Source organism: Acomys minous, assembly GCF_964271855.1.
Source record: "Acomys minous genome assembly, chromosome: 12".
NCBI classification, from domain to species: Eukaryota; Metazoa; Chordata; class Mammalia; order Rodentia; family Muridae; genus Acomys; species Acomys minous.
The window spans coordinates 89,841,226-89,865,853 of NC_140493.1; the positions used below are offsets into that span (position 1 = coordinate 89,841,226).

Genomic DNA, 24,628 nt, shown 5'->3' on the forward strand with positions numbered 1-24,628 from the left:
CAAATGAGCTAAAACCTGCTGATCTGCGGATGTTAAATGGGGGATTTTATGGCTTGTGAAATGCGCCTGAATTAAGCCATAAAGGCAAGCCAGCTGCACTCCAACCTTGCTCACCCTGGCCATGAGGTTTGCTGTTTCCTGAGAAACGTTTCGTTAGGAAATATTAGTGTTGAGGGAAAAGAGTGGTGCGCGCACATGCACACACACACACACACACACACACACACACACACACACACACACCACTCTGTCATAGGTGAGGACAGGACCATGGCTATCTGCACAACTAAAGTAGTTGGAGTGAGTGACCAGTGGTTGGGGAGAGGGACCATAGGAGGGAGTCCTAGAATTCCTTCTGGACCATCATTTGGTGTTACTGTCCAGGCTCTGACACTCCATTCTCCCCTCCTGAGACACTGGTTTGTGACCCGCAACCGTGAAAGATGCAGCAGGAGGTGTCTCTGCAGCAGCTCGTCACATCTTAGACACTTGCCTACCAAAGAGCATAGGGCCCTGCAGACGGCCAGCATTCAGTTCCCAGCACCCACACACCAGGCAGAGGGCCTGTATTCAGTTCCCAGCACCCACACCAGGCACCCAACCATCTGTAACTCCTGTTCCAGAGAGTCCAATACTCCCCAGAAACCTTCACATTTACGCAAACTCCTCTCACTGCCTGGAACATACACAGTTAATTAAAAATAAAATGTAAAACTGTAAGAAACCTCCCCATCACTTGTGACAGCTCCTAAAAGACACAGGGCTTCCTGTTCCTGGCCCAGGATGACGCCATGCCCATCTCCCAGACTGTCCCTCCTCCAGCTACGTGGGTTTCTTTCCTGGAAGCAGGCTACTTCTCTCTCCAGCCTTTGGCCTAAGACTCTCAGCTCCACAGGGTGACTCTTTGTCTGTTTGTTGGGTTGTTCAAACTTTTTGTTTGTTTGTTTGTTAAGGTTTTTGATTTGTTTTTGTTTTTGAGACAGGGTCTCTCTGTGTTAGCCTTGGTTGTCTTTTTTTATTTTTATTTTTTTAAGATTTATTTATTATATACACAGTGCTCTGCCTGCATGTGTGCCTGCAGGCCAGAAGAGGGCACCAGATCTCATTATAGATGGTTGTAAGCAGATGGTGCTCATTAATCACTGAGCCATCTCTCCAGCCCCCAGCCTTGGCTATCTTGGACTCACTTTGTAGACCAGGTTGGGCTCGAACTCACAGCGATCCACCTCCCTCTGCCTCCCGAGTGCTGCTGGGATTAAAGGCATATGCCATCATGCCTGGCTCCAAGCTCACTTTGAACTCAAAGGCAATCCTCCTGCATCAAAGACAAGGATTACAGGTTTGAGCCATGTCTAACTCCCCCAGTTGTGGTGGTGGTGGTGGTAGATTCTCTCTCTCTCTCTCCTCTTTCTCTCTTCTCTCTTCTCTCTTCTCTCTCTCTCTCTCTCTCTCTCTCTCTCTCTCTCTCTCTCATCCAGACTGGCTCTGGAGCATCCTGCCTCAGGCACACATTTCCCCACCCCCAAATGCTGGGATTATAGGCATGCTACTCATTTTTGTTTGTAAATTGTATTACACTTATTGACATACATGTTTTGTCGGGGCAGGGCACAGTGTGTGTGTGGCGATCTGAGGACAACTACAGAAGTCAGCGCTCGCCATCGGCCATGTGGGTCTCACCTTCACCGCTAAACCAGCCATTTCTCAGGCCTTTTGTTTTGAGACAGGATCTCGTGTATCTCAGGCTGGCCTCCAATTCACAGTGTAGCTCAATCTGACTTCAATTCCTAACTCTTCTGCTTCTACTCCTATGTTCCTTGTTGACGACAGGGTCGCACTATTTGACCCTGACCCTGGAAGTCTGGAGCTAGCTATGTATAGCAGGCTAGCCTCCAACCCTAGAGATTTACCTCTATTGAGAAGTCTATTTGCTTGCTTGTTTTTTCGAGACATGGTTTCTCTGTGCAGCCCTGGCTGTCCTAGACTCACTTTGTAGACCAGGCTGGCTTCAGACTCACAGTGATCTGGCTGCCTCTGCCTCCCAAGTGCTGGGACTAAAGGTGTGCGCCACCACTGCCCAAACGCCCAGCTTTCTATTGAAAAGTTTACAATTCGCTTTTAAAATCGTGTGTTAGTGTTATACATATATGGATGCGCACGCATCTTCTTCTCTTGTTTTTGTGTTTTGTTTGTTTTTTGAGACAGGGTCTCTCACTGAACCTGGAGTTCACCTATTGGATAACCTGGCTGCCCAGTGAGTTCTAAGGACCTGTCCCCTATCATAGCGTCACTATGCCTGGCTTTTATACGGGCAGTGGGAATCCAAACTCAGGCCATGCTTGTACGGCAGGCATATTCCTGACAGCCATGCCCTTCAGCTCTTCCATTCCTCACACATAAGGTTTCCCATTGGGCGGGGGGGGGGGGGGGGGGGGCTGCGGGGTGCGCCTCAGGGCAGGTCTACTTCACTCATCGCCAGTTACAGGGCTGTTTCTTGGTTCCACTGCTCACTGTCATCCACCGTTTGCCCCATTTCCTGGCTGGCTCCCCTGCCAGAGGCTACACTTGGGACAGCAGCCAGGAGGGGCATTCGGGAGCCACTTGAAGGGGTGAGGGTTGTGCCCTGCATAATCTTTGGCAAACACATGACGGCAGCTTTTTTTTTTCCTCCATTTTAAATTGCCAGTGGGGGGGGATGGGGGGAGGGGGATGGAGGGAGGGGGAAGGCTGCTCTCTTGATTTCCGGGAATGTGAAGGGAAATGGAGAAGACCTGCTGACATGCTAAAAATGACTCAGGGACAGCCTCTAGGTAAAATAAGGTCTGGCTGCATTGTGTCTGAGGTCTTCTGGGGGCAATGGCAGGAGGTGACTCATGCGACAGCATTTCCAGCAAACAATGAGCAGTTTCTCTACTCCAGTGGCCCTTAGGGAAGGGGGGGGGAAAAAGCAATGCTAAGGGTTCCAAAGATGGCTGGGAGCATGTAACTTCAGGACCCTGCCACCTCATGGGACAGAGGTAAAGATCTGGTCACTGCAGGCCTCAACCAAATAGAATATAGGCAGCCTCCAAGACAGAACACGTGGGAACTGTGGCAAGACCTCCACCCCTGAGCAGGACACCTGGTCCATGCCCTGTGCACCGGGGGTAGCAGGGACATTCCATTGCATCCTGGCTGTTTCAGGTGTTAGTTCCTGTTAACTCCCAAACTCTGAAGGTGACTTCCCTAGAAAGGACAGGGCTGACTGACCTCTAAGCACTGGCTTTAGGGCCAGGTGGAGCTGCATTCAAATCTTGGGTTCAAAGACTGCTGGTTCTGGGACACAGGAAAAATGCCCAGGATCTCTGCTGGCCACAGGTGTAAAGAACCACCTTACGGCGGCGGTGGTGGTGGTGGTGGCACATGAATTTAATCCCAGCACTCAGGGAGGCAGAGGCAGGCGGATGGCTGTGAGTTCGAGGCCAGCCTGGTCTACAAAGTGAGTCCAGGACAGCGAGGGCTACACAGAGAAACCCTGTCTCCAAAAACAAAACGAACAAAAAGAACCACCTAACAGGTGGTCATGAGGACTATAGATGGGGCCACTCGGGCCACACCCAGTCTGCAGATGACTTGAGAATTAGTGGGGTCAGCTGGGCATGGTGGCACACGTCTTTAATCCAAGCAAAGGCAGGTGGATCTCTGAGTTAAGGTCAGCCTGGTCTACAGAGTGAGTTCTAGAACACCCAGGGCTACACAGAGAAATCCTGTCGCAACCCTCCCCACCCCCAACCTTTAAAAAAAAAAATAGTGGAGTGGCTGGAGAGATGGCTCAGAGGTTAAGAGCACTGTCTGCTGCTCTTTCAGAGGTCCTGAGTTCAATTCCCAGCAACCACATGGTGGCTCACAACCATCTACAATGAGATCTGGTGCCCTCTTCTGGCATGGAGACACACATGTGGGCAGAATACTGCATACATAGTAAATAAATCTTAAATAAAAAAATAGTGGAGTCCTTCTTCAGTATGCCCACGGAGTCTGGAACAATGTGCCGTGGGCAGCTCTAACCCTGTGGCTCTTGTCCTGCCTGTCCTTTCTCCATGCCACGCCCATGGATGCGAGGGAGTCCCCACCCCTCTGCCATTTACCCCAATTCTTTCCAGGTGAAGAAGCAAATAACCGAGAGACAGAGCCCACAGGAAGAAGATCCAGGAGAGAAAAAAGAAACAAGTTTTATTAAAGCCCCAACACTCGGCCAGAAAAACCAAAAGGGAAGGGAAGAAAGCTGGGAGTTAGGGAAGAGAAAAAAAAGGACATTAAAAAAGAGACAGAAAACACAGCAACCCTTTCCATTTAGAAATTGTCAAGTTACACTGACAGAGGTCACAAAATATCCACAGAAGCCATTCACTTCTACACCAACACAGGCCCTACGGGGTGGACGGGTGGGTGCGGAGCTGGGCTGGCCTTGGGGGACCCCACTTGGGGTCCCACTCAAAGCCTTGGCCCTGAGGCTCCTGGGGAAACAGTATATTGTGGAAGGGGCCAGAGAGAACCCCCCATGCGAGTTAACACAGCACAGTGGGCAGGGGTGAGGGGACCAGGTACAGGGTCCCCCAAGGTGGCAGTTTCTCTTGTCAAGCACACACTGATGGACAGAGCGGCGAGGTGCATGCAGCTGGGGGGGGGGTGAGGGAGATTGACGTGCTGTGGGCTTTGAGGAGACGTGTGTGGGGTGCAGGGGGGCTTGGGAGGGGAGCCTGGCGAGTGGTGCAGGGATGATGGAACACACACACGTGCACACACATACTCACACACAGAGGCCATCTCACACTCCTGCACACAACCATATCCACAGCAGACACTATCTCTTACCCATCCATACGTGGTCCTCACCTGACCAGCCAGGCATGTCCACACAAACATTACATATGTCCTCACTCCCAAGGCTCCCCTCACACAATCATGCTGTGCCCAGGCAGGTTATGTTCACATACATGTACAAGGCTTCACACACACAATATAAGTTTTGTTTGGGCACACACATAAGTTACGTAGGCTTGTGCCAGCGTGCGCACACACAGGCTGCACACAGTCCCATACAAACGTCTTCCAGGACACACATGCGCAGGAGCCAAAGTGAACAATGCGAATCTCGTGGGATCTGCCTGATAGGGGGGGGGGGCAGCCCCTGCATGGATGGTCACTTCCTCTGGCTCCCTCTCCCTCCACAAAGGACACTCAACTCAGGACAATGACGGAGGGGCGCACACTCAGGTCACAGGGCTGAGGGGGTGTGGGGGCAAGCAAAGAGTAGCAAGCAAAGAGAAATGGAGTTGGAGGGGTCCCCCCTCCCCTCCCAAGCCAGGGGGGTCTCTGTACAGCCAAATCAAACCAAACTGCTTCACCAGACTAAAGAAGCCAGGCCACACGCCTGTCCCCAGCCCCCTCCCCCGCCAGACAGCGGCCAGGGAGAGTGTGCTGTGGTTTTCTTTTTTTTTTTTCCTTTTTTAAATATTTATATATATTTATATTACGTATATTATATATATAATATGTAAATATATTTTTAAAACAATATAAAATGTTAAGACACTTCACTTAAATGTAAAGAGTTGCTTGCAATTAAAAGTAATTGCATCATTGTGAGGTCCTTTTTTTTTTTTTCCTATTTTCTAGTTTTTTTTTTTTTAGGTTTTTTTTTGTTTTGTTTTGTTTTTTTTATTTTGTTTTGTTTCTGGGAGGGATTCTTTTTCTTCGTCTTCTTCTTCTTTTGTTAGTTTTCAAAAAGGCTTGCTTGCCTTGGTACAAAAGTGACCCAAAGCTAGAAAACAAGAGTGAGCCAACAAAACAAAAACAAAAATTAAAAACAAAACAAAAACAAAAACAAAAACAAAAAAAAGAAAAAGAAACACAACCCAGTTTTCCCTCCCTCCCGGAAACCCTCAACAGCTGCCACTGCCTCCCCCCTGCCAGGCTCCAGGGTCCTGGGATTCTGTCCTGTCCGTGGTCTCTTTCTGTGCTTCCTGGAGGACTAGTCCCAAGACCGCGTCGCTGTGCTTACTCTACTTTGTGCTACCCGTCTAGCCCTTCCACAGAATCTTCCTTCTTGTTCTGGGCCTTCTGGGCCTGCTGGGGACCAGGCCAGGATCAAGTCAGCCTCTCCCTTTGACTCCAGGGCCACCCAAAGGCCAGTCTGCCCTGTGCAGGACTTCTGCAAGGTTATCTCGAGACTGGAGTACTAGCTGCCTGCTCTGCCTTGGGGGACCCTCAAACACCTCACAAGTGGTCACCAGATCCCCACAGACAAGTCACATCTCACCTCTTCCCTGAAAACCCTTAAATCATAGAGGCTGCTCAGAGGTCAAGTTGCTCCCAGCTAGGGGGTCAGAGCCTTTGCTGCACCCACCCATCCCTTCTCTCTTCTCCGTAGCTCCCTCACAGCTGGACCCTTCCCACCCTCCAAACATGTTTCTAGGCCCCCCCATCATTGCCCACCCCACCCCCATAAAATAAGTTAATGGCATGTAAAGTGCTAAATTAAGAAACTAAAAAGTATCAAAATACCCATCTGAGGGCTGCCCTCTCCCAAGGCAGAGCCCCAGGGGGGCAGGCTGTCCCCAGGAGCACACTCCACAACAGGCATCCTGGGGGGCCTGCTTCTATCCTGTGCTAGCACCAGCCGGACAGAGCCGGCTTCTCCCCTGCCACCTCGTGTCCTCCTCCCCTCCTCACACCCAGCCTTGGCCTCTTCTCTGCGGAGGCTCTCCAGGCACGCCTGCTTCCAGGTCCACCCTGGTTCCAGAGGAAAACCGCAGGCTGGCAGCGGGAGTTCTGTCTCTTCGAAGGCCGGACAGGCAGTGGAGCGTCTCCAAGGCCAGCGTCTCCCTCGTTCATTGTCCAGCCTGAGGCTGGGTCACTCCGTGTCCGTTTGTTCTTCCAGGAAGGGACCCAGCAATGGGAGGGAGGAGGGGGTCTTGCTCCGCTTCCAAGTCTCCGTGGCTCAGAGTTTGTTCCAAGTGTTCTTGGGAAGTTAGGGGAGGTGGGAATTTTGGATGGACTCGGGAGAAAGAGGGTGAAAGAGCAGAGCGGGGGGGGGGGGGGGGGGGAAGATGACAGGAAGTGGGCCTAGCAGAGGCCACCAGGGGACAGGAAGTCAAGGGAAGTTGGTGTGTTTGGTTTTTAAGTTTTCTCTTTTTGCTCTTAAAAGAAAAAGAAAAGTCACTGAAAGGGAATCACTGAAAAAAAACCAAAAACACCAAAAGGGGATGAGAGGGCTGAGGGCTGTGCCCTCCTGTCCCCCGCCCCACGACCCTTCAGGCGTGAGAGTAGGGAGGGTAGAGTGGGCATGAAAGGAAGTAGGGTACGATGGCAGGAGTGACAGAGGGGCAGGCTGGGGGGGGGGTAGCGTGAGGGGCTTCTAGAAGGAGATGGAAGAATTCCTTGCCCCAAAGGAAGTCAATACAGGGATGGAGGTTCTGGAACCAGAGGGCTTTTCTGAGACTGGGCTCGAGGTCTCATTCGACCCGCTCATCTCTTTAGATGGTTTAGTGGCCTGGAACAAAAACAGGGGTCAGGGGTCAGAGAGAGCAAAGGACAGCCTCCAGGCTGGCTCCTGGCTGGAGTGTTGAAAAATGGAAAAGCTCCACAAGTCCGAGAGAAAAACTAACTGCAAAAGCGAGAAAGCCAGAGGGCCCGTCTGGAGCCCTCTGAACTGGGGGGACGGGGGTGGGGGAAGTGTATCGGCAGGGCACGGGAGAAGGTTGAGGGGGGCCATGGGGTTGGACCAAAGGCCTGGAAACCAGAGTGGGGGGGGGGTGGGTTCAGCCCATGGTTACTGAGAGGGAAGGACAGAAGACAGAAAAGACACACCAGAGAGACCCAGCCCAGGACAGGCAGAGGGGACGAGGGGTGAGGGGACGGGGAAGGGAGGGAAAAGAAGTTAATAGTTAGCAGCAACAGGGATGATGCATCTAAAGCCAGCGCAGACAGGGGTCAGTAGCTCAGCCCAGCAGCGAAGGGCCCCGACTCTAGTCTCTGTGGGAGGCTCCTGGTGTAAGCTGGACTGAGCTAGCCCACCTGGGAATTAGGAGTAGCCACCTGCCATCACCAGCATCCCTCCCGGCTCAGGGATTCCCCACTGCAGCCCTCCCTGCTCATGTCCCACCGCCCCCACCCCCCCACCCCCGCTCCAAGTGCCCATAACGGAGACAACTTAAGGGCACAAGCTGTGCACCCAGGCTATTCTCCCAGCCAGAACCCCCTGTGTGCACAAGGGCACCCTTCTTCTTACTTCTAAATTAGTGCCCCTCAGGCTGGTTCTTTGGAGCCATGGCCTCCAAAGTATGGCTTAAGTGCCACCTGCGTCATCTCCAAGGGAACACTCTTGGGACTGTATCACAACTGGAGACTCCTGGGACTCCTTCCAGAATCATCTCTCTTGTAGGGTGGGAATGTGCATCCAGGTGTCACTACTGGGGTGACAGTGACACAAGCCAGGCTGCCTTGAACTCTGTAACTGTATCCAGGGACTCATCTGGAGTATAGCTACCAGCGTGACAACCGAACAGCCTTGACTAAAAAATAAATAAATAAATAAACAAAACAAAACAAAAATCCCGACGTGCCTGTGATTCTTGGCTATGTGGAATGAGGACAAGGCTACCTGGGAAGACCCCGTCTCAACAAACCAAAGCAAACAGCAGCTGAAGCCGCTCCAAAGACAAAGAAGACCAGCCTGGTCTACCGAGAGTTCCAAAACAGCCAGGACTATACTGAGAAACCCAGAGGGGGGAAAAAAAGAGAGAGAAAGAAAGAAAGGAAGAAGGAAGGGAAGGGAAGGAAGGAAAAAGGGAAGAAGCCTGGCAGTAGTGGCACACACCTTATCGTAGCAGAGGCAGGTGGATTTCTGCGAGTTTGAGGCCAACCTGGTCTATAGAGTGAGTTCTAGGACAGCCAAAGCTACAGAGAAATCTTGTCTCAAAAACCAAAAACAAACAAAAAACAAAAAACAAAAAAAGAAAGAAAAGAAAAAGAGGATCGTGTGGCAGGATCGTCTCCCAGTGACCTGCCCAAGGTTGAGCCTGTCCTTTCCTAAGATCCTGTGGTGCCACCCAGCTGCTAGGAAGGCTCCCCCAAGGACCCTGGGGTGGAAAGCCAGCATCTCAAGCAAACGCTGCCTACCAAAGCCTTCAGAGAACCAGGAGGCCACCCCACTGCTCTTAACTGTGGTTTCCTTGCCAGCAGGTAGGCAAGTGGCCCAGCAGTGATTCATCTAGGCTTCACCAAGCTGCAGCTGGCAAAGCCAACGCCTCTCCTTCGGGAGAATCAAAGCAGGCATGTGGATTCAGCAGTGTACCCTCTGCTGTGCCCCTCTCATCAGCCAGGGTCCTATGCCACAGCATTCATTGTCCACTGCCACAGGCCAGGTATGACCCAGCTCTCCCTTGGCTCCAATACCTGGGCCTGGGAACAAACTCAAAATAGGCACCTAAGTGGTCTCTGCCACTTAGGTTGAGACTTCCCTGCTCCTTAGTGCATCCCACTTAAAGGGATTTCTCAGAGCTGGAGAGATAGCTCAGTGGTTAAGAGTGTGCACTGCTCTTGCAGAAGACCTGGGTGTTCAGTATGTGTAAAGTTTAGTTCTCAGCACCCACACGGCAGCTCCCAACCACCTGTAACTCTAAACTGAGGGGACCCTGAAGCCCTTTCCTGCTCACAAGTGCAGCGCAAGTGCATACACACTCATTCAGGCTCGCACCGTGCAGTGATAAAATATTGAGCTGGGCAGTGGTAGCTCACACATTTTAGTCCCAGCATTCAAGAGGCAGAGAGAGGCAGGCGGATCTCTGTGTGTCTGAGGCCAGCCTGGTCTACAGAGCTAGTTCCAAGACAGCCAGGGCTACACAGAGAGGCCCCACCTCGAAAAACAAAACAAGCCCGTTTCCACCCATTGGGGGACAAGCTGACTATAACTCCATTCAAGATCCCGTAAAGGGAACAGGTAAAACTTTGCTTGGCAACTCTATGCTGCTCAGAGTTCCCTGGTCTCCTAGTGTTTCTGTCACTTCCATGTCCACCTGCCAATGATCCACTGTGGGCTTTCCCCCAGCCCCTCTCTATTCTAAAAAGCTTATTGTTTTTATTTTATGTGCATGTGTGTCTTGGCTGTGTGTGCACCACACGCATGCCCAGTGCCCACGGAACACAGAAGAGGGCACCAGATTGCCCTGCAGCTGGGGCTAAGGATGGTTGTGAGCCTTTATCTGGCCGCTGGGAACTGAACCTGGGTCTTCTGGGAGAGTGCTTAACCCCTGAGCCATCTCTCCAATCTCTCCCTTCACCCCCATGGGTCTTGGATTTTGTTAAAAAAAAAAAAAGCATCACTCCCACCTCTGTGATGAGACAGAAGCCTCTGAGCGACCAGGGCTTTCCTCTAGGAGAAGCGGGACACTTCTGGATGCAGAGGGCGTGGCAGCACCCTGCCAGACCACACCGCACCCGCTGTTCCGACTCCTGCAGAAACCTGTCCCTCCAGGCTCTGGCTCAGAGTTCCATACAGGGCTGGATCGAGCTGGAGCCTTAGGCACAGTCGCCTGCCTTAGCCAGGCCCTTTCTGGTGCCACCCAGGGGACTAAGAAGAACAGTGCTCTGCTGTTTGCACCTTGCTCTTCTCCCTAGGGTGCTCACAGCTCCAGCTACAACTAGCCCCTGGTCTCAGCATCTATTCCTGGGAACAGCCCTCAAGGGCTCTTCCTGTCACCTCTGTGCCACTGTCATGTCCGCTGTGATGCACACTCCGATTGGAACTTTCTTCCTACACTTGCGTCCCAGGTCCCTACCGTTCCCCGTTCTTTTCATCTCAAAGAGAGCTCCGAGGTCAGGCCTAGTGGCACAGGCGTGTCATCCCACCTACTGGGGATGCTGAGGCAGAATCCATACCGAGGTCCTACCGGACAACCGAGTGAGGCCTTGCCTTAGTGACTGATACAGGTGGCCGAAGCATCTGTGCACACTGGAGCAGAGCAGGACCAGCTGTGTGGACTGGGCAGCTGGTGAAGGGCCCAAGGGCAGCAGTGAAGAGATTCAGGCTCAGGGTTGCGGGCACAGATTTTAAACTGCTGTGTGTGTGTGTGAGAGCTGTCATCAAATACACATTTTACAAAGCCCTCACAAGTCTCCTAGAAAGAGGTGACAACAGTCACAGATGGCCTTAGGAGACCACACATTTCGGCGGCGACACCGCATTTGTTTTGTTTTGTTTTCTACAGTGCCAGAGCATCAAACCTGGGGCCTCCTCCCTACTAGGCGAGCAATCCTCAGCTGAGCCAAACCTGCTCCTATGTAGTTTTCTTTTCTTTTCTTTTTCTCGTTTTTCTTTTTTTTTTTCTTTTTTCTTTTTGTTTGTTTGTTTTTTTCGAGACAGAGTCTCTCTGTGTAGCCCTGGCTGTCCTGGACTCACTTTGTAGACCAGGCTGGCCTCGAACTCACAGCGATCTGCCTGCCTCTGCCTCCCGAGTGCTGGGATTAAAGGCGTGAACCGCCACCACGCCCGGCTCGTTTCCTTTATTTAAAATTTTTCCTAAGAAACATGTCTTGCTTTGTCAGAAAGCAGACAGACCCTGCCACAGCACGAGTGACAGCAACGGCTGGCAAAAGGGCAGCATTGGTTGGAAAGTGGCCAATCCTTGGATGGGGAGGTTCAGGAAGGGCCCAGCAGAATGCAGGAGCTGTGGGCTTTGGGGGCTGGGTGGTGCTTCCTGAGGGGACAACAACTGGGGGAGCCGGGAAGGGGGAGATGCCATCAGGTAGAGACTAGGGAAGAGCTGGAGACACTGACAGAGGGGGGAGGGGGTGGAGGTGAGGAGCCCAACCCAGCTGCCAAGCCAGGCAGGGGACAGTAGGAACAGAAAGGAGCCAGGTGTGATCTGGCTGTGACATCTGACACCCGTTGACTGTCAGTGTTGCTTTGCTGGGCTGGCTAGGTGGGCATCTCCTCCCTCCCTCCCTCCATGTGCATCCCTCCCAAGGCTGCGGAACCTTGAATTCCATCCACCTCAGCATCCAAGGGCCTGTGGTGGGAGGACAACCTTCTCCAGTAGATTTTCCTGCACAGACCACTCTTGGCTGGGCAGTGGTGGCGCACGCCTTTAATCCCAGCACTCGGGAGGCAGAGGCAGGCGGATCGCTGTGAGTTCGAGGCCAGCCTGGTCTACAAAGCGAGTCTAGGACATCCAAGGCTACACAGAGAGACTCTGTCTCAAAAAAAACCAAACCAAACCAAACCAAAAACAAACAAAGAAACAAACAAAAACATTCTTAGACCGAGGGCGTACAAGTAGACGCACTGGGCAGCTCCAACCTTCATACAAGCTTTCGAGGTTCGGAAGGGAACCAGAGGGCTAGGGTTGGGGGATGTGCCAAGCCAGGGAGGAGCTATACCGTGGCATAGATATGGGGGATGTCTAAATAGCCACATTACCCAGCAATAAGGAGAGGGAGAGACGAAAGAGCTAGCATGCCCCTCGGAGGCCTTGCCACTCCCTGCGGGGAGGTAGGAAAGCTGAGAAGCAGGCTCAGGCCCATAGTGTATGGAGCAGGTAGCAGGGCTTGGGCTTCGAGGAAGCTAATGGATAGAGGTGGTGACGTGTACTCCAGTGGGAGTGGGGGTGGGGGTGGGGTGGGGGGGTAGGGGGTTATGGGTTGGGGGTGGGGTACTGACTGGGCTGAAGCAGGCACGTGCATGGTAGAGGCCTGTCACGTGGCCCATCCCCAGTCTCAGTCTCTTCACCTGTCCAACTAGTGTAAGGTCCCGCCTCAGACTGCCGTGGAAACAGACACCGTTATGTGCCTGGCGCAAGGAAATATCCCCATAGCTACCCGCTGTTTTTCTGGACATGAAATGAGGGGACCCTAGTATTCCAGACAAGACCAAAGGCACTCTTCTCCCACCATGGCAGCAGAAAAGAACTGGGGGATAGGTGTCACTGGGTGGGACTGGGGACCATAAGAAAGTGGGGGAGGGGGCTAGTGGAGGAAAGGTGGGAAGAATGACTGCTTGTCTTCCTAGGAGCCAGCAGGCAGACAAGGTCTTGTTGCCCAGGGCTGTCTGGGACCTATCATGGAAGGGGGTTTGGAGATGGCTAGGTCCAGGGCCGGGTGATGGTGGCGCACGCCTTTAATCCCAGCACTCAGGAGGCAGAGGTAGGTGGATCTCTGTGAGTTCGAGGCCAGCCTGGTCTACAGAGGGAGTTCCAGAACAGTCAGGGCTCACAGAGAAACACTGTATCGAAAAACAAACAAAACGAAACAGAAAAAAGATAGGTCCCCAATCTTAGCGCTAATGTCATTTGCTGTGCAGGCCTGGGAAGTCTCTCTCCAGCTATGAGCTGAGCCTCATAGGCAGCCTTGGCCATCCCTAACCATCTACTTCTGAGCTAAGGGTTTCTATCAGGACAGAACAAGGGGCTCCTCCCTCCCCCCATCCCCACCCCCCCACCCCCCCCCCGCAACAGGCCTGGCACATAGGAGCTACTCAGGAGAGGTTTTGAACTGTGCAAGTGCACTGAAGGGCTCTCAATAGCTACATCCAGGGCCCTCCTGTACTCTCTGACCAGGCAGACCTCAGGAGCAGGCTCCAGGGTCCTAAGTGCCACGGGTAAAGGCTGTCAACTCCAAACCTACAAACGGAACCAAAATGGGTTGTTGCATCTGCAGGATTCTGAACACACCTCATCGGCATTACAGGATGTGAGCTCCTCAACCTGTGGCTGAAAAGTGAGTCCAAAAAAAAAAAAAAAACCAGAAACCAAACCAAACCAAACAAAAAACCCAGCTTCTCCCTGAACCGAGGGCGAGGGCGGGCAGAAAGATGCAGAGCAGGTGGGGTCTGTGCAGAGGAGAGACAGGCAGGAGGTGAGAAGGCTGTGGTACAGGCTTTAGAACTGGCCCAACCACCAGGGCAGAAAGTGCAAGGCATAGGGCAAGCCCTGTACGGGCAGGGAATGAGGCTCCTCTGTCTTTGAGCAGGAGACTGGCTGTGAGTGAATTCAGGCACTCATGTCTAAACCAGATCCAAAGCTTTGGGCCCACAGGGAAGGAGACAGAGGGTGTCATGACAGGGAGGGACTCCCAGGAACCAGACCCATCGCTGGAAAGTGGCACTTAGCAGAAGCTCGGTGTGTGATCATCTGGTAACCCTGGGGGTCCCGTATTCCCACCCTCACCTGCTGCTGGGCTTGGATCCTCATGTATTCCGCCCTTTGCCTGCTGTGTTTGCCTTTGTCGGGGCTGCCTGCTGGGCCCTGGGCCGCCTTCAGCCTTCCTGGGGTCACCGCCTTCATGGGTGGCACGGTGCCACCACCACTCTGTGGAAAAAGAGATAGGGCTGGGGTGGGACAGTTCTGTTGGGGGGGGTTGTCTCTAGAGTTAGGACCTCCTCAGGGAGGCCTTAGAGACCCTTCCTTGACTCCACAGAACCATCTAAGACTTAAGTCCCCTCTGAGGCCAGGTTGAAGGCCTCCCTAGCAGGAGATGACCAGGCTGTCCTGAGTAAGAGCTCATTTGTGGGCCCAGGGACAGCTGGTACCTTCCCTTGGAGGCCCCAGGAGCAGTCAACCCCAATAAAGGACACCATCCTGGCCCAGGAGACAGAATTGGAATTAGGAGGACGGGTCTCTAATAAGAATGCATCCCCAGATCCACATCACCCCCATAGTGGGAGGCAAGAGGAGAAATTTCCCCCCAGAGATGAATACATCTGGCTCCCTTAGTCACCCCCCCCCCTCATGTAACCTCCTTCCCAGAGAGACTCTGGGGACCCAGAGACGCGAGCAGAGAAATGACAGTGACAGAAAGAGCCAGAGACAGGAAGGGGAGAAAGGGATGGAGAAGAAGAGAAATTTTATTCTCTGGTTTACAGAGAGCGCACTGGCACAGAGCCCACCTGGGCCATGTCCTAGCAGAGCTGAGTCCTGGGGTGGGCCAGCTTCCCGGCCGCCCCTGGCTCTGCCCATAGGCCTTGGCCTGGAAACAGGCTCTCAGAACACGGTAGGCTGAAACAAAGACAGTGAGGGAAGTGGGTGGGGCGGCCCCGCCCCCTCCACTCTGCAAACCCAGAGACCGGAGCAGGAAGGGAGCAGGGGAGATGAGGGGGGAGGCAGCCACCTGGGGGTGAGGGGGTAAGGGTTGGGGGCTGCCCAGACACTTCATAGCTGCTTTGGCGCCCATCTCGATCAGGGTGGCTTCCAGCTCCTGGAGTGTCTCCTCCAGGCTGTCCATACGCAGCGGGGTAGCATCCTGTCCTGTGCTTCCTGGGCTGACGGCCCGCTGTCCCCTACTGCCAGCTTCAGTGTCACGTTCAGAGTTCTGAGGGGTCTTCTCTGAGTAGCTCTCAGCAGTTAAAGGCTTCTGAGTCTCATCTGGGGATGGTCCCCGAGGACAGAGAACGCTGGCTTCTGCACTGTGTGGGTTTGAGCTCCTGGGCCAGAGCACCTCAGCCGCTAGTCCCGGTAAGGCCTGTGGGCCATTCCAAGCCCTCCCACTGCCAGCCAGCGTCCGGGGTCTTGGTATGGGGACTGTCCTAGGACCCAGTCCTTCTAAGCCAGTCTCTGGCAGGGGGGAAGAGCTGGAAGCGCACTCTGTCAAGGTGATCTGAGGGACACAGAAGACACTGGAGCCTGAGGCAGCCTGCGGGGAACAGAAAACGAGGAAGCATGTCATCCCTGCAGAAGGAATCCTGAGCTGGGATGGGGCTAAGAGATAGATGAGCCCCACTCTCTTCCTCTCCCAGCTGGGGAAACTGAGTCAGGGAAAGCCCTGACGATGTCACCCAATAAACTGGAGGCAAAGATGAGCCTAGAGTCCAGGTAACCTGAGGCCACCTGCTTCCTGGTAAGGACGCCAGATGCCGAAGCATGGGAGTTCCTTTCCCCTCACCCAGGTTAAACTCGGGGGCAAGTCTTAGGTTGCATCCCATGCACTATAGATCAGTAATATGGGGTGCGCAGCAAATCAGGGGCGTCCATAAGGTCTCTCTAGTGAGTGCCTGGTGTCATTTGGGCAAATACAAGCTACTGGCTGAACGGAACTGAATAATTGAGACCAGCTGTGTGAGCAGAGAGCAGACGCCGGGCTCTCCCTCATGGATGGGGCCACCTTCTTCATCTTTGGCTCCTGGTCTCACCCCTGTGAGCCCTTCCCCAGTGAACTAACTCAGCTATAAAAGGGCAGAGCTTGGCCTTGGCCTCACACACTGGGCAGTGCTCCAGCTAGACACCCCTTTCTGTGTGAGCACCTTGGCTTCTAGTTCTGGACTAGGCCCAGAGGCCTCAAGGACCCTGTGAACCCGAGCGAACTCTGCCCTAACTCTGAGCACCAGCCCATGTCAGACGCGATGGCTTATGTCTTCATCTTCAACGCTTTCTGCAACCCAGGAAATGACTGTCACTCTCCGTGTCCTCCCCCGCTTGCTTCCCAGGTGAGGGGTTACTACATGACTCATACCATACCCTGTCCAATTCTCAGCTAGTTAGTGGTAGAGGCAGGATTTGAACCCAGATAGCCTGGGTTCAAGTCCAGTGCTCCTTTCACTAAACAAGCTAAGAGACCCCCCCCCCTCCTAGACCTCCCAAGGCAAACCCATCCAACCTTGCCGATGCTTACCTGGAAGCAGGGTGCACACAGGGAAGGCTCCTCTGCCTGACAGCGCCTCGGGATGCAGAGGGTTAGCCAGGGAAGGGGCCTTGCCTGCTGGGTGCCCTCATGACTCAGCCCCAGAACCAGAAAGGAGCAGAGCTGGGGTGCTGAGGACAAAGTCAGTCAGGAAGTTGCCCCCTTTCACACTGCTCAACCCCTGGGGACTCCTTGGGGCTGCAGACAGCACTGTCCACCTTCTGACACCTGTCTGCTCCCCTGCCAGGAAACCAAAGACCACCAGGCCTCAAGCCAGGCCACAATGCAGGTGGGCTGCCATCCTGGACCCCACGGTGGGAAAACCACACAAGGGAAGGGAAGGGAAGGGAAGGGGTGTGTGTGTGTGTGCACAAGTTGAGGACAAAGAGCCTCTTAGCCCAACCTGGATCGACAGATGGAAAGACACCCCCCCCAGGCCCGACCCCCCACACCTTTCTCCGCCCTCCTCCTCACAGTCTCCTGCAGTGCAGACAGCAGGCCCCCCCACCCCCACCCCATATTCCCACTACCCCCCACATTCCCGACAGGAAATAAGGGCAGCAGGACAGTAGCAAGGCCTAAAGTTAGAGAGACGAACTTCCCAAACGCTGAAAGATAACACCAGCAGCCAAAGGAGGCCATGAGCTTCTCTCAGTTCAAGCTCCCTGACCAAGGTAGCAAGAACGGCCACCGCCATGGGGCAGGGAGAGGCTAAGGGAAGCCATCTCCCTGGTCTGTCCCGCCCCACCCCACCCCCCCGCCCCGTGCAAGGCATAGATTCCAGTGAGAGAAGCAGCACCCTTCCTTGGCATGAGCAGCAGAGCAGGGTATAAGGGAGGGGACCAGGTAAGCTCTCCGGACAAAGTCAGATTGAGTTGGACCCTAGGTCAATTCCTGAACAAGATCCAAATTCCAATCTTGACCCAAGCCAACTCACAGGCTTTGGACCCAGCCTAAACTCAGGCTGGCAGTGGGAAGGAACCATCCAAGAGCCAGACAGAACCAGGCCTGGCAGAGAACTTCATGGGTCACACCAGACACCCAGGCTGTAGTCTCCAAAGAAGACACCATCACCAACCCCAGCCCCGGAAACCTCGGGAACAAGGGGACAAGTTGTGCAGTCGTGCGCTGCTGCCCTTGGCGTGTGCAGGAGAGTGAGTCCACGGGCGTGAAGCTGAGGCAGTGGCAGAGGGGCTGGCACGGGTGGCATGTTAGCGGGTTAGCGTGAGGAGAGGTGTGGGAAAGGAAGCTGTGGAGGAATAGGCAGAGAACACGTGAGAGGTGTGGGGAGGCCCGTTACCTTCCGTGGGGAGCCCAGAACTGAGCCCCCAGGGCACCCCATGTCCTGGGGGGACAGCAAGGTAGGGATCAGCTGGCGGCGGGGCGTGGGGGGGAGGGAGGATACTGAACTTCTTTCAAACACCTGAGGAGCAGAAGGCAGGGGTAGGTTTGGAGGACAGGCTCCAGTGAGGACCAAGGTGCTGGCTGAGGACCTAGACGCCTACAACAGAGTGGGTCCAGGATGGCATGGGCCCCAGTCTCACCCCGTGGCACCTCACCATGGTCAGTGACCCCGCTGGACCTTGAGTCTCTCCTCCACTGGGCCCCGATATCCAGGGACTCTGGCATAGGGCAAAGATTTCTGGGAGTCCTATACGCTGCGGCCTGTAGTAATTTGAGGGTCTGGGCCCTTTGGCATGGGGTCTTCAGTATTCTGGCCTTGGAGTACTGCGGCCTGAGGGTTTTGGGGACACGAGCTGTCCTCAGGGTTGCTTGGGTAGTAGAGTGTCAGTAAGTTCAGAATGGGTAGGGTCTGGGGGCTTTCAGAGTAGAGTGGGTTTGGGGGCCCCTTGTGGGTCGGGGTCTGCGAGACTACAATGAAAACTCAAACCTACCAGGAGAACTTTAGACCGTTTCCTTCTATTTCACGGTGGAGAGGAAATGGAAGCTAAGAAGGACGGGCCCTGGGGCTAGCGCTTCTCTGCCTGCCCGGGGCCTGCTGTCCAGCCCTGAGGAAGGCTTAACAGGCAACCTGGCCTGGCTGGGGCCTTTTTCCGTCGTGCCTGACCCACCTCCAGCTCAGCAATGATGCGCTCCTCGTCGTCTTCATCCTTGATGGCGGAGGCTATGATGGGCGGCGTGGAAGCAGGGCGGACCACCTCAGACACAGCCCGGCGCAGCTTCACCTGCGGCTTCTGGACCTCCAGCTCCTCGGACTCAGCCTTCTGTAAAGCGGGGCGTCTATCAAGCCTAGGTCCTTCCCTCCTCTAGCAACTGACCCCCCCCAACACCCCCGCCAGGAAGACCCACCCCCCCCAAGCCTGCCAGGGCCTGCCATGGGATTAGAAAAACACACAGCCCTAGATTCCAAGCTACAAGTCAAGCTGGGTTGTACTGGCTAACTCCCATACTCTCACAGGTATTTTTGGGGTTTTGTTTTCTTTCTTTCTTTTTTAGTTTTTCGAGACAGGGTTTCTCTGTGTAGCCTTAGCTTTCCTAGAACTCTCTTTGTAGACCAGGCTGGCCCCGAACTCACAGAGATCCACCTGCCTCTGCCTCCTGAGTGCTGGGATTAGAGGTGTGCGCCACCACCCCCCAGCTCAGAGGATCTCTTAAGCTTTCCCTCCAAGTCCGCCAAACAGAGAGTGTACCTTGATGAAGGCTGAGTCTTTCTTGCTGGTGACCACCACCTCTCCAGTGCGAGTGGTGGTCAAGCCGTGGGAGGAAGGGAAACTCCGGCGGGGAGGGGGCGGCGGGGGTGACTTGGAGGGCTTCTCCGTGCGGTATCGGGGCACTGTGAGCTCATCTGTAAGTAGTGGGGACCTGGGGTCAGGGCCCCACCACCATAGTGTCCACAAGGGCTCATTCCTCCAGGAATGACCAAGAGGACATCTCAGGTGAGAGAAAGGCCCCTCTCTTTTCGTTTCTCCCACGCCTTCCTCCAGCGGCACGCAGCTGCGCAGTGCTGTCGGTGAGGCGGCGGGAACACTGCAGCACCTGGCAGGCCCTGTGTCTGGAGCTGCTGACCCAGCCTGGACATGCCCACATGCAAGCCTGAGCCTGTGCCACTCTGATCTCTCCCATGGCCGCAGCTGCTCCTCAGCCCCGCCAGACTGAGAGAGCGACATCCTTTCTCTGTGGAGCTAGGTCTAGCTCACAGCCCCGCCTTCCTCCAGCCTGGTTTCCATGGCAACCCACTGAAAGGTCACTCAAACCATAACACCCCTGCCTTTGATTCTCTTGTGGCTTTCCACCAAGCCAAATAGTCTAAGCTCCTAGTCCAGCACCTTTCACCACCTCTCAGCCTTGCTCTGCGTAAAGGCCGTCCTGGACCCTGCTTCCAGCCAAGCCACACCTCTCCTGCACTTACCAGTCTGGCCTCTGGGAGGTGCACTCACTGGCTGGGGAAAACCTGCACATATCTTTCTTTTTTTTTTTTTTTTCCTTTTTTCTTTTTTTCTTTCTTTCTTTTTTTTTTTTTTTTGAGACAGGGTTTCTCTGTGTAGCCGTGGCTGCCCTGAACTCTCCTTGTAGACCAGGCTGGCCTCGAACTCACAGAGATCCGCCTGCCTTTGCCTCCCGAGTGTTGGAATTATAGGTGTGCATGGCCACTGCGCCCTGCTCATTTCTAAGGCTCCAGTAGAAAGCACCCTCCTCCTTTCTAGGACTGTACAGCTCCAGGCCAGCAAAGGAGATGCCCCTTTGTACTAGGGACAACATTACATGTGGCCTGGGACAGATTACACAACCATCTGGAGCCTGTCCTCTCTGTAAAGGGTGATGACTGTGTCTGCGTTCCTCAACTGCTGCAAAGTCACTAGGACCGACACCAGGAAGGCGTGACGTAGTGAGTGCCCGGCAAGTGTAAGGGCCTCTTCCCGCCATTAAATTCTAAGCAGAGAAGGCTCGGAGGCTAAAGGGGCCTGCTCTACAACCTGATGCCCTGAATTTGGTCCCCATAGCAGGAGGAAAAAATTAATACCCACAAATTGTCCTCTGACATGTACACACTTACACACACACACACACACACATACACACACACACACTAAGATATTTAAAAGTCTTTTCAATAAAAAAGAAAAAATTCTGGGGCTGGAGAGATGGCTCAGCAATTAAGAGCACTGGCTGCTCTCCCAGACCCAGAGTTTGATTCCTAGTACCCGTGGGGCAGCTCACAGCCATCTGTAGCACCAGTTCTAAGATACCCAACACTCTCAGGCCCGCTCAGGCCTTCCATCAGGCACAACATGTGGTGCACGAAACATGTATGCAGGCAAAACATGCACACACGTAAAAATAAAAGTAAAAATCCTGAGCTCCCTGGAGCACCTCTCACAGTTAGGGTTGCTGGAAGGAATACACGAGCCAGTGACCACAGGACAGGGAACCAGTGACCACAGGACATCTCGTACCTCTCATTCAGATCTTGTTTCCAGCACCCTGCAGCCTCAGGAGATCGGGGCCCTGTCATACTGGTCAGCACTGTGCTTCTCTCAGAGCAGCCTGTCTCCCGCTCCCTCAGGCAGGGTGGGCAAGGACCACTCTGCCCGGATATACTCGTGGCCCCCTGCTAACCTCCTAACAGTAGCAGGAAGAAAAACTGGACGGACTCCAGCTTACCCTGTCGTTTGGTACCCCGTCCCTTCCGTAACTGCTAACGGCTTGTTGCCACATTCCCTGGCACCCTGGCTACCGTGACGCCCTCTCCCCAGGGCTTCCCCCGCCCCCCCCCCCGTAAGCCAAGCTCTGAGGATGGGGTGCGCCAACTCAAGAGCCTTATATCACCCTACCTGAGCCTCTTCTCCCACTGGGCTCTGTCCGGGGTGCTGCCTTCTGCCCATGGGGTGCCTTGGGGGCCTTGTGGTCTGGGGTGGGAGTGGGGCCTGGGTGGGTCTTGCTGGCACAGTCCAGGTCCGGAATGGCCTTGAGCAGTTCAGCCTGAGTCTCTTCTAGCAGCCGGTTGATGTCCTTGGCGCTGTACTGGGTTAGGGCTGCCCTCTTCTCTTCCCAGTCTCTCTCTGCAGCCTTTTGGTGGGGGCAAGGGGGGGGGAGGGGGCGGGGAGGAAGCAGAGCTGATGTCAGGACTCCTGCTCGTGAGCCCCTGAGCTCCCGGGATCAGCCCCTTCCCCAGCCACATGTGCTAAGAACAAGAAATGATGGGCTGGAGAGATGGCTCAGAGGTTAAGAGCACCATCTGTTCTTCCGAAGGTCCCGAGTTCAATTCCCAGCAACCACATGGTGGCTCACAACCACCTGTAATGAGATCCGGTGCCTTCTTGTGGTGGGCAGGCCCACGTGTGGGGCAGAATACTGTATAAATAATAAATAAATCTTTAAAAAAAAAAAAAGAACAAGAAAAGAACTTTCCAGGGATTCAGCCCCATCTTCTGGGCGCTACACACTGACCCCGTAGCTTAGGGAGGCCACTTTCATCAATTACAACATTATTAGGCTTATTTCCAGAAAGTCTATTCTGTTTCATTGGCCACCCAGCCTGGGTTTATGCAAGCACCAGATTATTTAATTATTTAATTAGTATAGCTTTATAGTATACTTTCTGTGGAGTAGGGTAAATGTCACCAGTATGCTTTTCAGACTTCTGATCCTCCTCCTAAAGGCCTCCCGGGCTCCTTCAGGACCTGACATTCCAGGTGACAACAAGAACTGTGCGCCTAGCTCCTGCCCCGCCCTGGCCCATCACCTCAACAGACACAGCTTTGTCCACACTTCTCTTGCTGGGAGCATCCAGGCCTTTGGTGGGGTTGCCGCTCTTCGGGGTGAGAGGGGCTCCTTCGGCAGGCCCACTCAGCTCGTGGAGATTCAGCGGAGGACTCGGGGGTGGTATTTCAAAATCCAAGGCCTTGCTGAAGTCTGTTTCGGCTGCCACCTTCTTGGGGGACTGGTTCAGGAGATTGTTGGGGGGCGGCCAGACACCCTCATCCACTTGCCTAGGGTTGGGGAGAGCGAGGAGTAGCTTAATGAGAGATGGTAGCTACCGAGAGGGCAACTTGCAGCTGTGAGGCGGGGTGGGGGGGATGTGGGGGTGGGGTTCTGGGACCCTGCAGAGAGAGATGGGAGATGGGAGAGCCTAGGGAGGCATTCGAGGGAAAGCCAGGGCTTTGGCATGTAGGGGTCACGGGGGTCAGAATTGAAGAGCAGATCCAGCTGGCAGAGTGAGGGGTCAGGAGACCGGATCAGGGGTTCATATGAGTCTGGGCCCATAGTGAGTAGCGCCCATAGGAAAATAAAGACGGAGGCGGGGAATCACCTGCGGATCTGGGCCAGCGTGTCAGTGACCGCCCGGCAGCGCTTGAGAAGTCCGTCGAGGCGCTGTGGCTCCTCCTTCAAGAACTTTACCGCCTCCACCTCTACGCGTAGCACCACCCGCATCTTACTCTGCAGGCCTGGGAAGTGAGCTGAGAGGGCGGGCGGGGAGGAGTAAGGTGGCTGGGTGGGCCACAGGCGCACCGCAGGGGAGCAGGGCGGGGATCCCACCAGGGTCACCCTGGTCAAGGCAGGCTCACCCTTGAGCTCTGTCAGCGTCTCCCCAAGCTGCTTCAGCACCAGCGCCTTCTCCTCCAACTCAGGCCCCGGCACCAGCCGGTGGTTATGGGCCACGTCCCTCTGGATCTTCTCCACTGACTTCTCCAGGTCACTGCAGGCACAGAGAGACCCTTCTCAGCCCCTCTGGCCCCAGCCTAGCCCCCTGAAATTGAGCAGCTGGAAAGAAATCATGCCACCAATCAGATAAAAATTAAAAGCCATAGCCGGGTATCAAGGCTTACTCCTGTAATCCTAGCACTTGGATGGGGGAGCCAGGAGGATGGTTGCAAGTTTGAGGCCAGCCTGGGATACATAGTTAAGACTCTGACTCAAACAAAATGAAACATTAGAAACAAAAGCAAAACACAACTTCCACCAGGCTACATGCCCAAGCAAAACTGGAAATGCTAGATCTCAAAGAGCAGGCTTTCGTATAGTGCTTTGAAAGTACGCAGTTGGGCTGGAGAGATGGCTCAGAGGTTAAGGGCACTAGCTGCTCTTCCAAAGGTCATGAGTTCAATTCCCAGCAACCACATAATGGCTCACAACCATCTATAATGAAATCTGGTGCCCTCTTCTGGCCTGTAGGTATACATACAGGCAGAACACTGTATACATAATAAATAAATAAACCTTAAAAAAAAAAAAAGCACACAATCCTCCCCACAAGTTCCAAGTAACACCAGCGCTCCTCTCTTCCTCAGCGTGTACCCTCAGACTCTTGACAATTCCCCAGAGGCAGTGGACAACCTGGTAGCCACACAGAGCCTTACAGAAGCCTAGAGGCAGCTGTACACGTCTGAGGGCACAGCCATGCCCGCCACCTTTTGTCAAAGGACCCTGCCACCTTGAGGCTGAAACCGCCTCAAGAGTTCATCTGGCTCCTTGTAAACATTTAAAACCCCACCTCTTCCTAAAATGTAAATCAAGGGCAGAGTATAGTAGCACAAACCTGTAAGCTCAGCTCTCAGGAGGCTGGGGAACAGGATCACAAGTTTAAGGACAGCCTGGGCTACAGCAAGACTCTGTCTCAAAACAAACAAACAAACAACAACAACAACAAAAAAAACCCAAAAGCAAACCAACTCACCATCCTTTGTGCTAAACTCTGTGTGCATGGGAGACAGGCCAAGGAGATGGCTCTGTGGGTAAAAGTGCTCACTGCGCAAGCTTGAGGACGTGAGTTCAGATCCCCAGGCCCCATGCAAAAGCTGAGCACAATGGTGCACAACTTTAACCCCAGCCTTGGGTGAGGAGGGGGCAGAACCAGATCAACCCTGGGAGCTCACTGGCCAGTTCCAGGGTCAGAGAGAGACCCTGCCTCCAAAATTAGGGTAGAGGGGTTGCAGAGATGGCTCAGCAGTTAAGAGCACCTGTTGCTCTTGCAGAGGACCTGGGTTCGGTTCCCAGCACCCACACGATGGTTCACAAT

At 54.0% G+C, this 24,628-nt stretch overlaps 2 protein-coding genes across 20 annotated transcripts in view; one reads left to right on the forward strand and one right to left on the reverse strand.

The window, feature by feature from the left end:
• Positions 1–24,628, forward strand: part of ARHGAP23 (Rho GTPase activating protein 23) — a 331,343-nt gene that overhangs the window by 89,927 nt on the left and 216,788 nt on the right. The window lies entirely within an intron of this gene.
• SRCIN1 (SRC kinase signaling inhibitor 1) overlaps positions 4,187–24,628 on the reverse strand; it is a 73,473-nt gene continuing 53,031 nt past the window's right edge. For 9 of the 17 annotated variants that reach the window (XM_084751073.1, XM_084751083.1, XM_084751081.1 and 6 more), the window contains 8 exons: positions 23,178–23,308; positions 22,922–23,069; positions 22,355–22,601; positions 21,444–21,678; positions 19,302–19,456; positions 18,723–18,875; positions 17,951–18,073; positions 14,387–15,666 (listed from right to left, as the gene is read on the reverse strand). In XM_084751073.1, the coding sequence (XP_084607199.1) occupies positions 14,764–15,666; positions 17,951–18,073; positions 18,723–18,875; positions 19,302–19,456; positions 21,444–21,678; positions 22,355–22,601; positions 22,922–23,069; positions 23,178–23,308 (2,095 nt within the window). In that variant the 3' untranslated portion in view covers positions 14,387–14,763. Of the gene's footprint in view, positions 7,817–14,204; positions 14,346–14,386; positions 15,667–16,641; positions 16,782–17,950; positions 18,074–18,722; positions 18,876–19,301; positions 19,457–21,443; positions 21,679–22,354; positions 22,602–22,921; positions 23,070–23,177; positions 23,309–24,628 lie in introns of those variants that run through there. The other 8 variants (XM_084751075.1, XM_084751079.1, XM_084751076.1 and 5 more) reach the window with 6 other exon arrangements.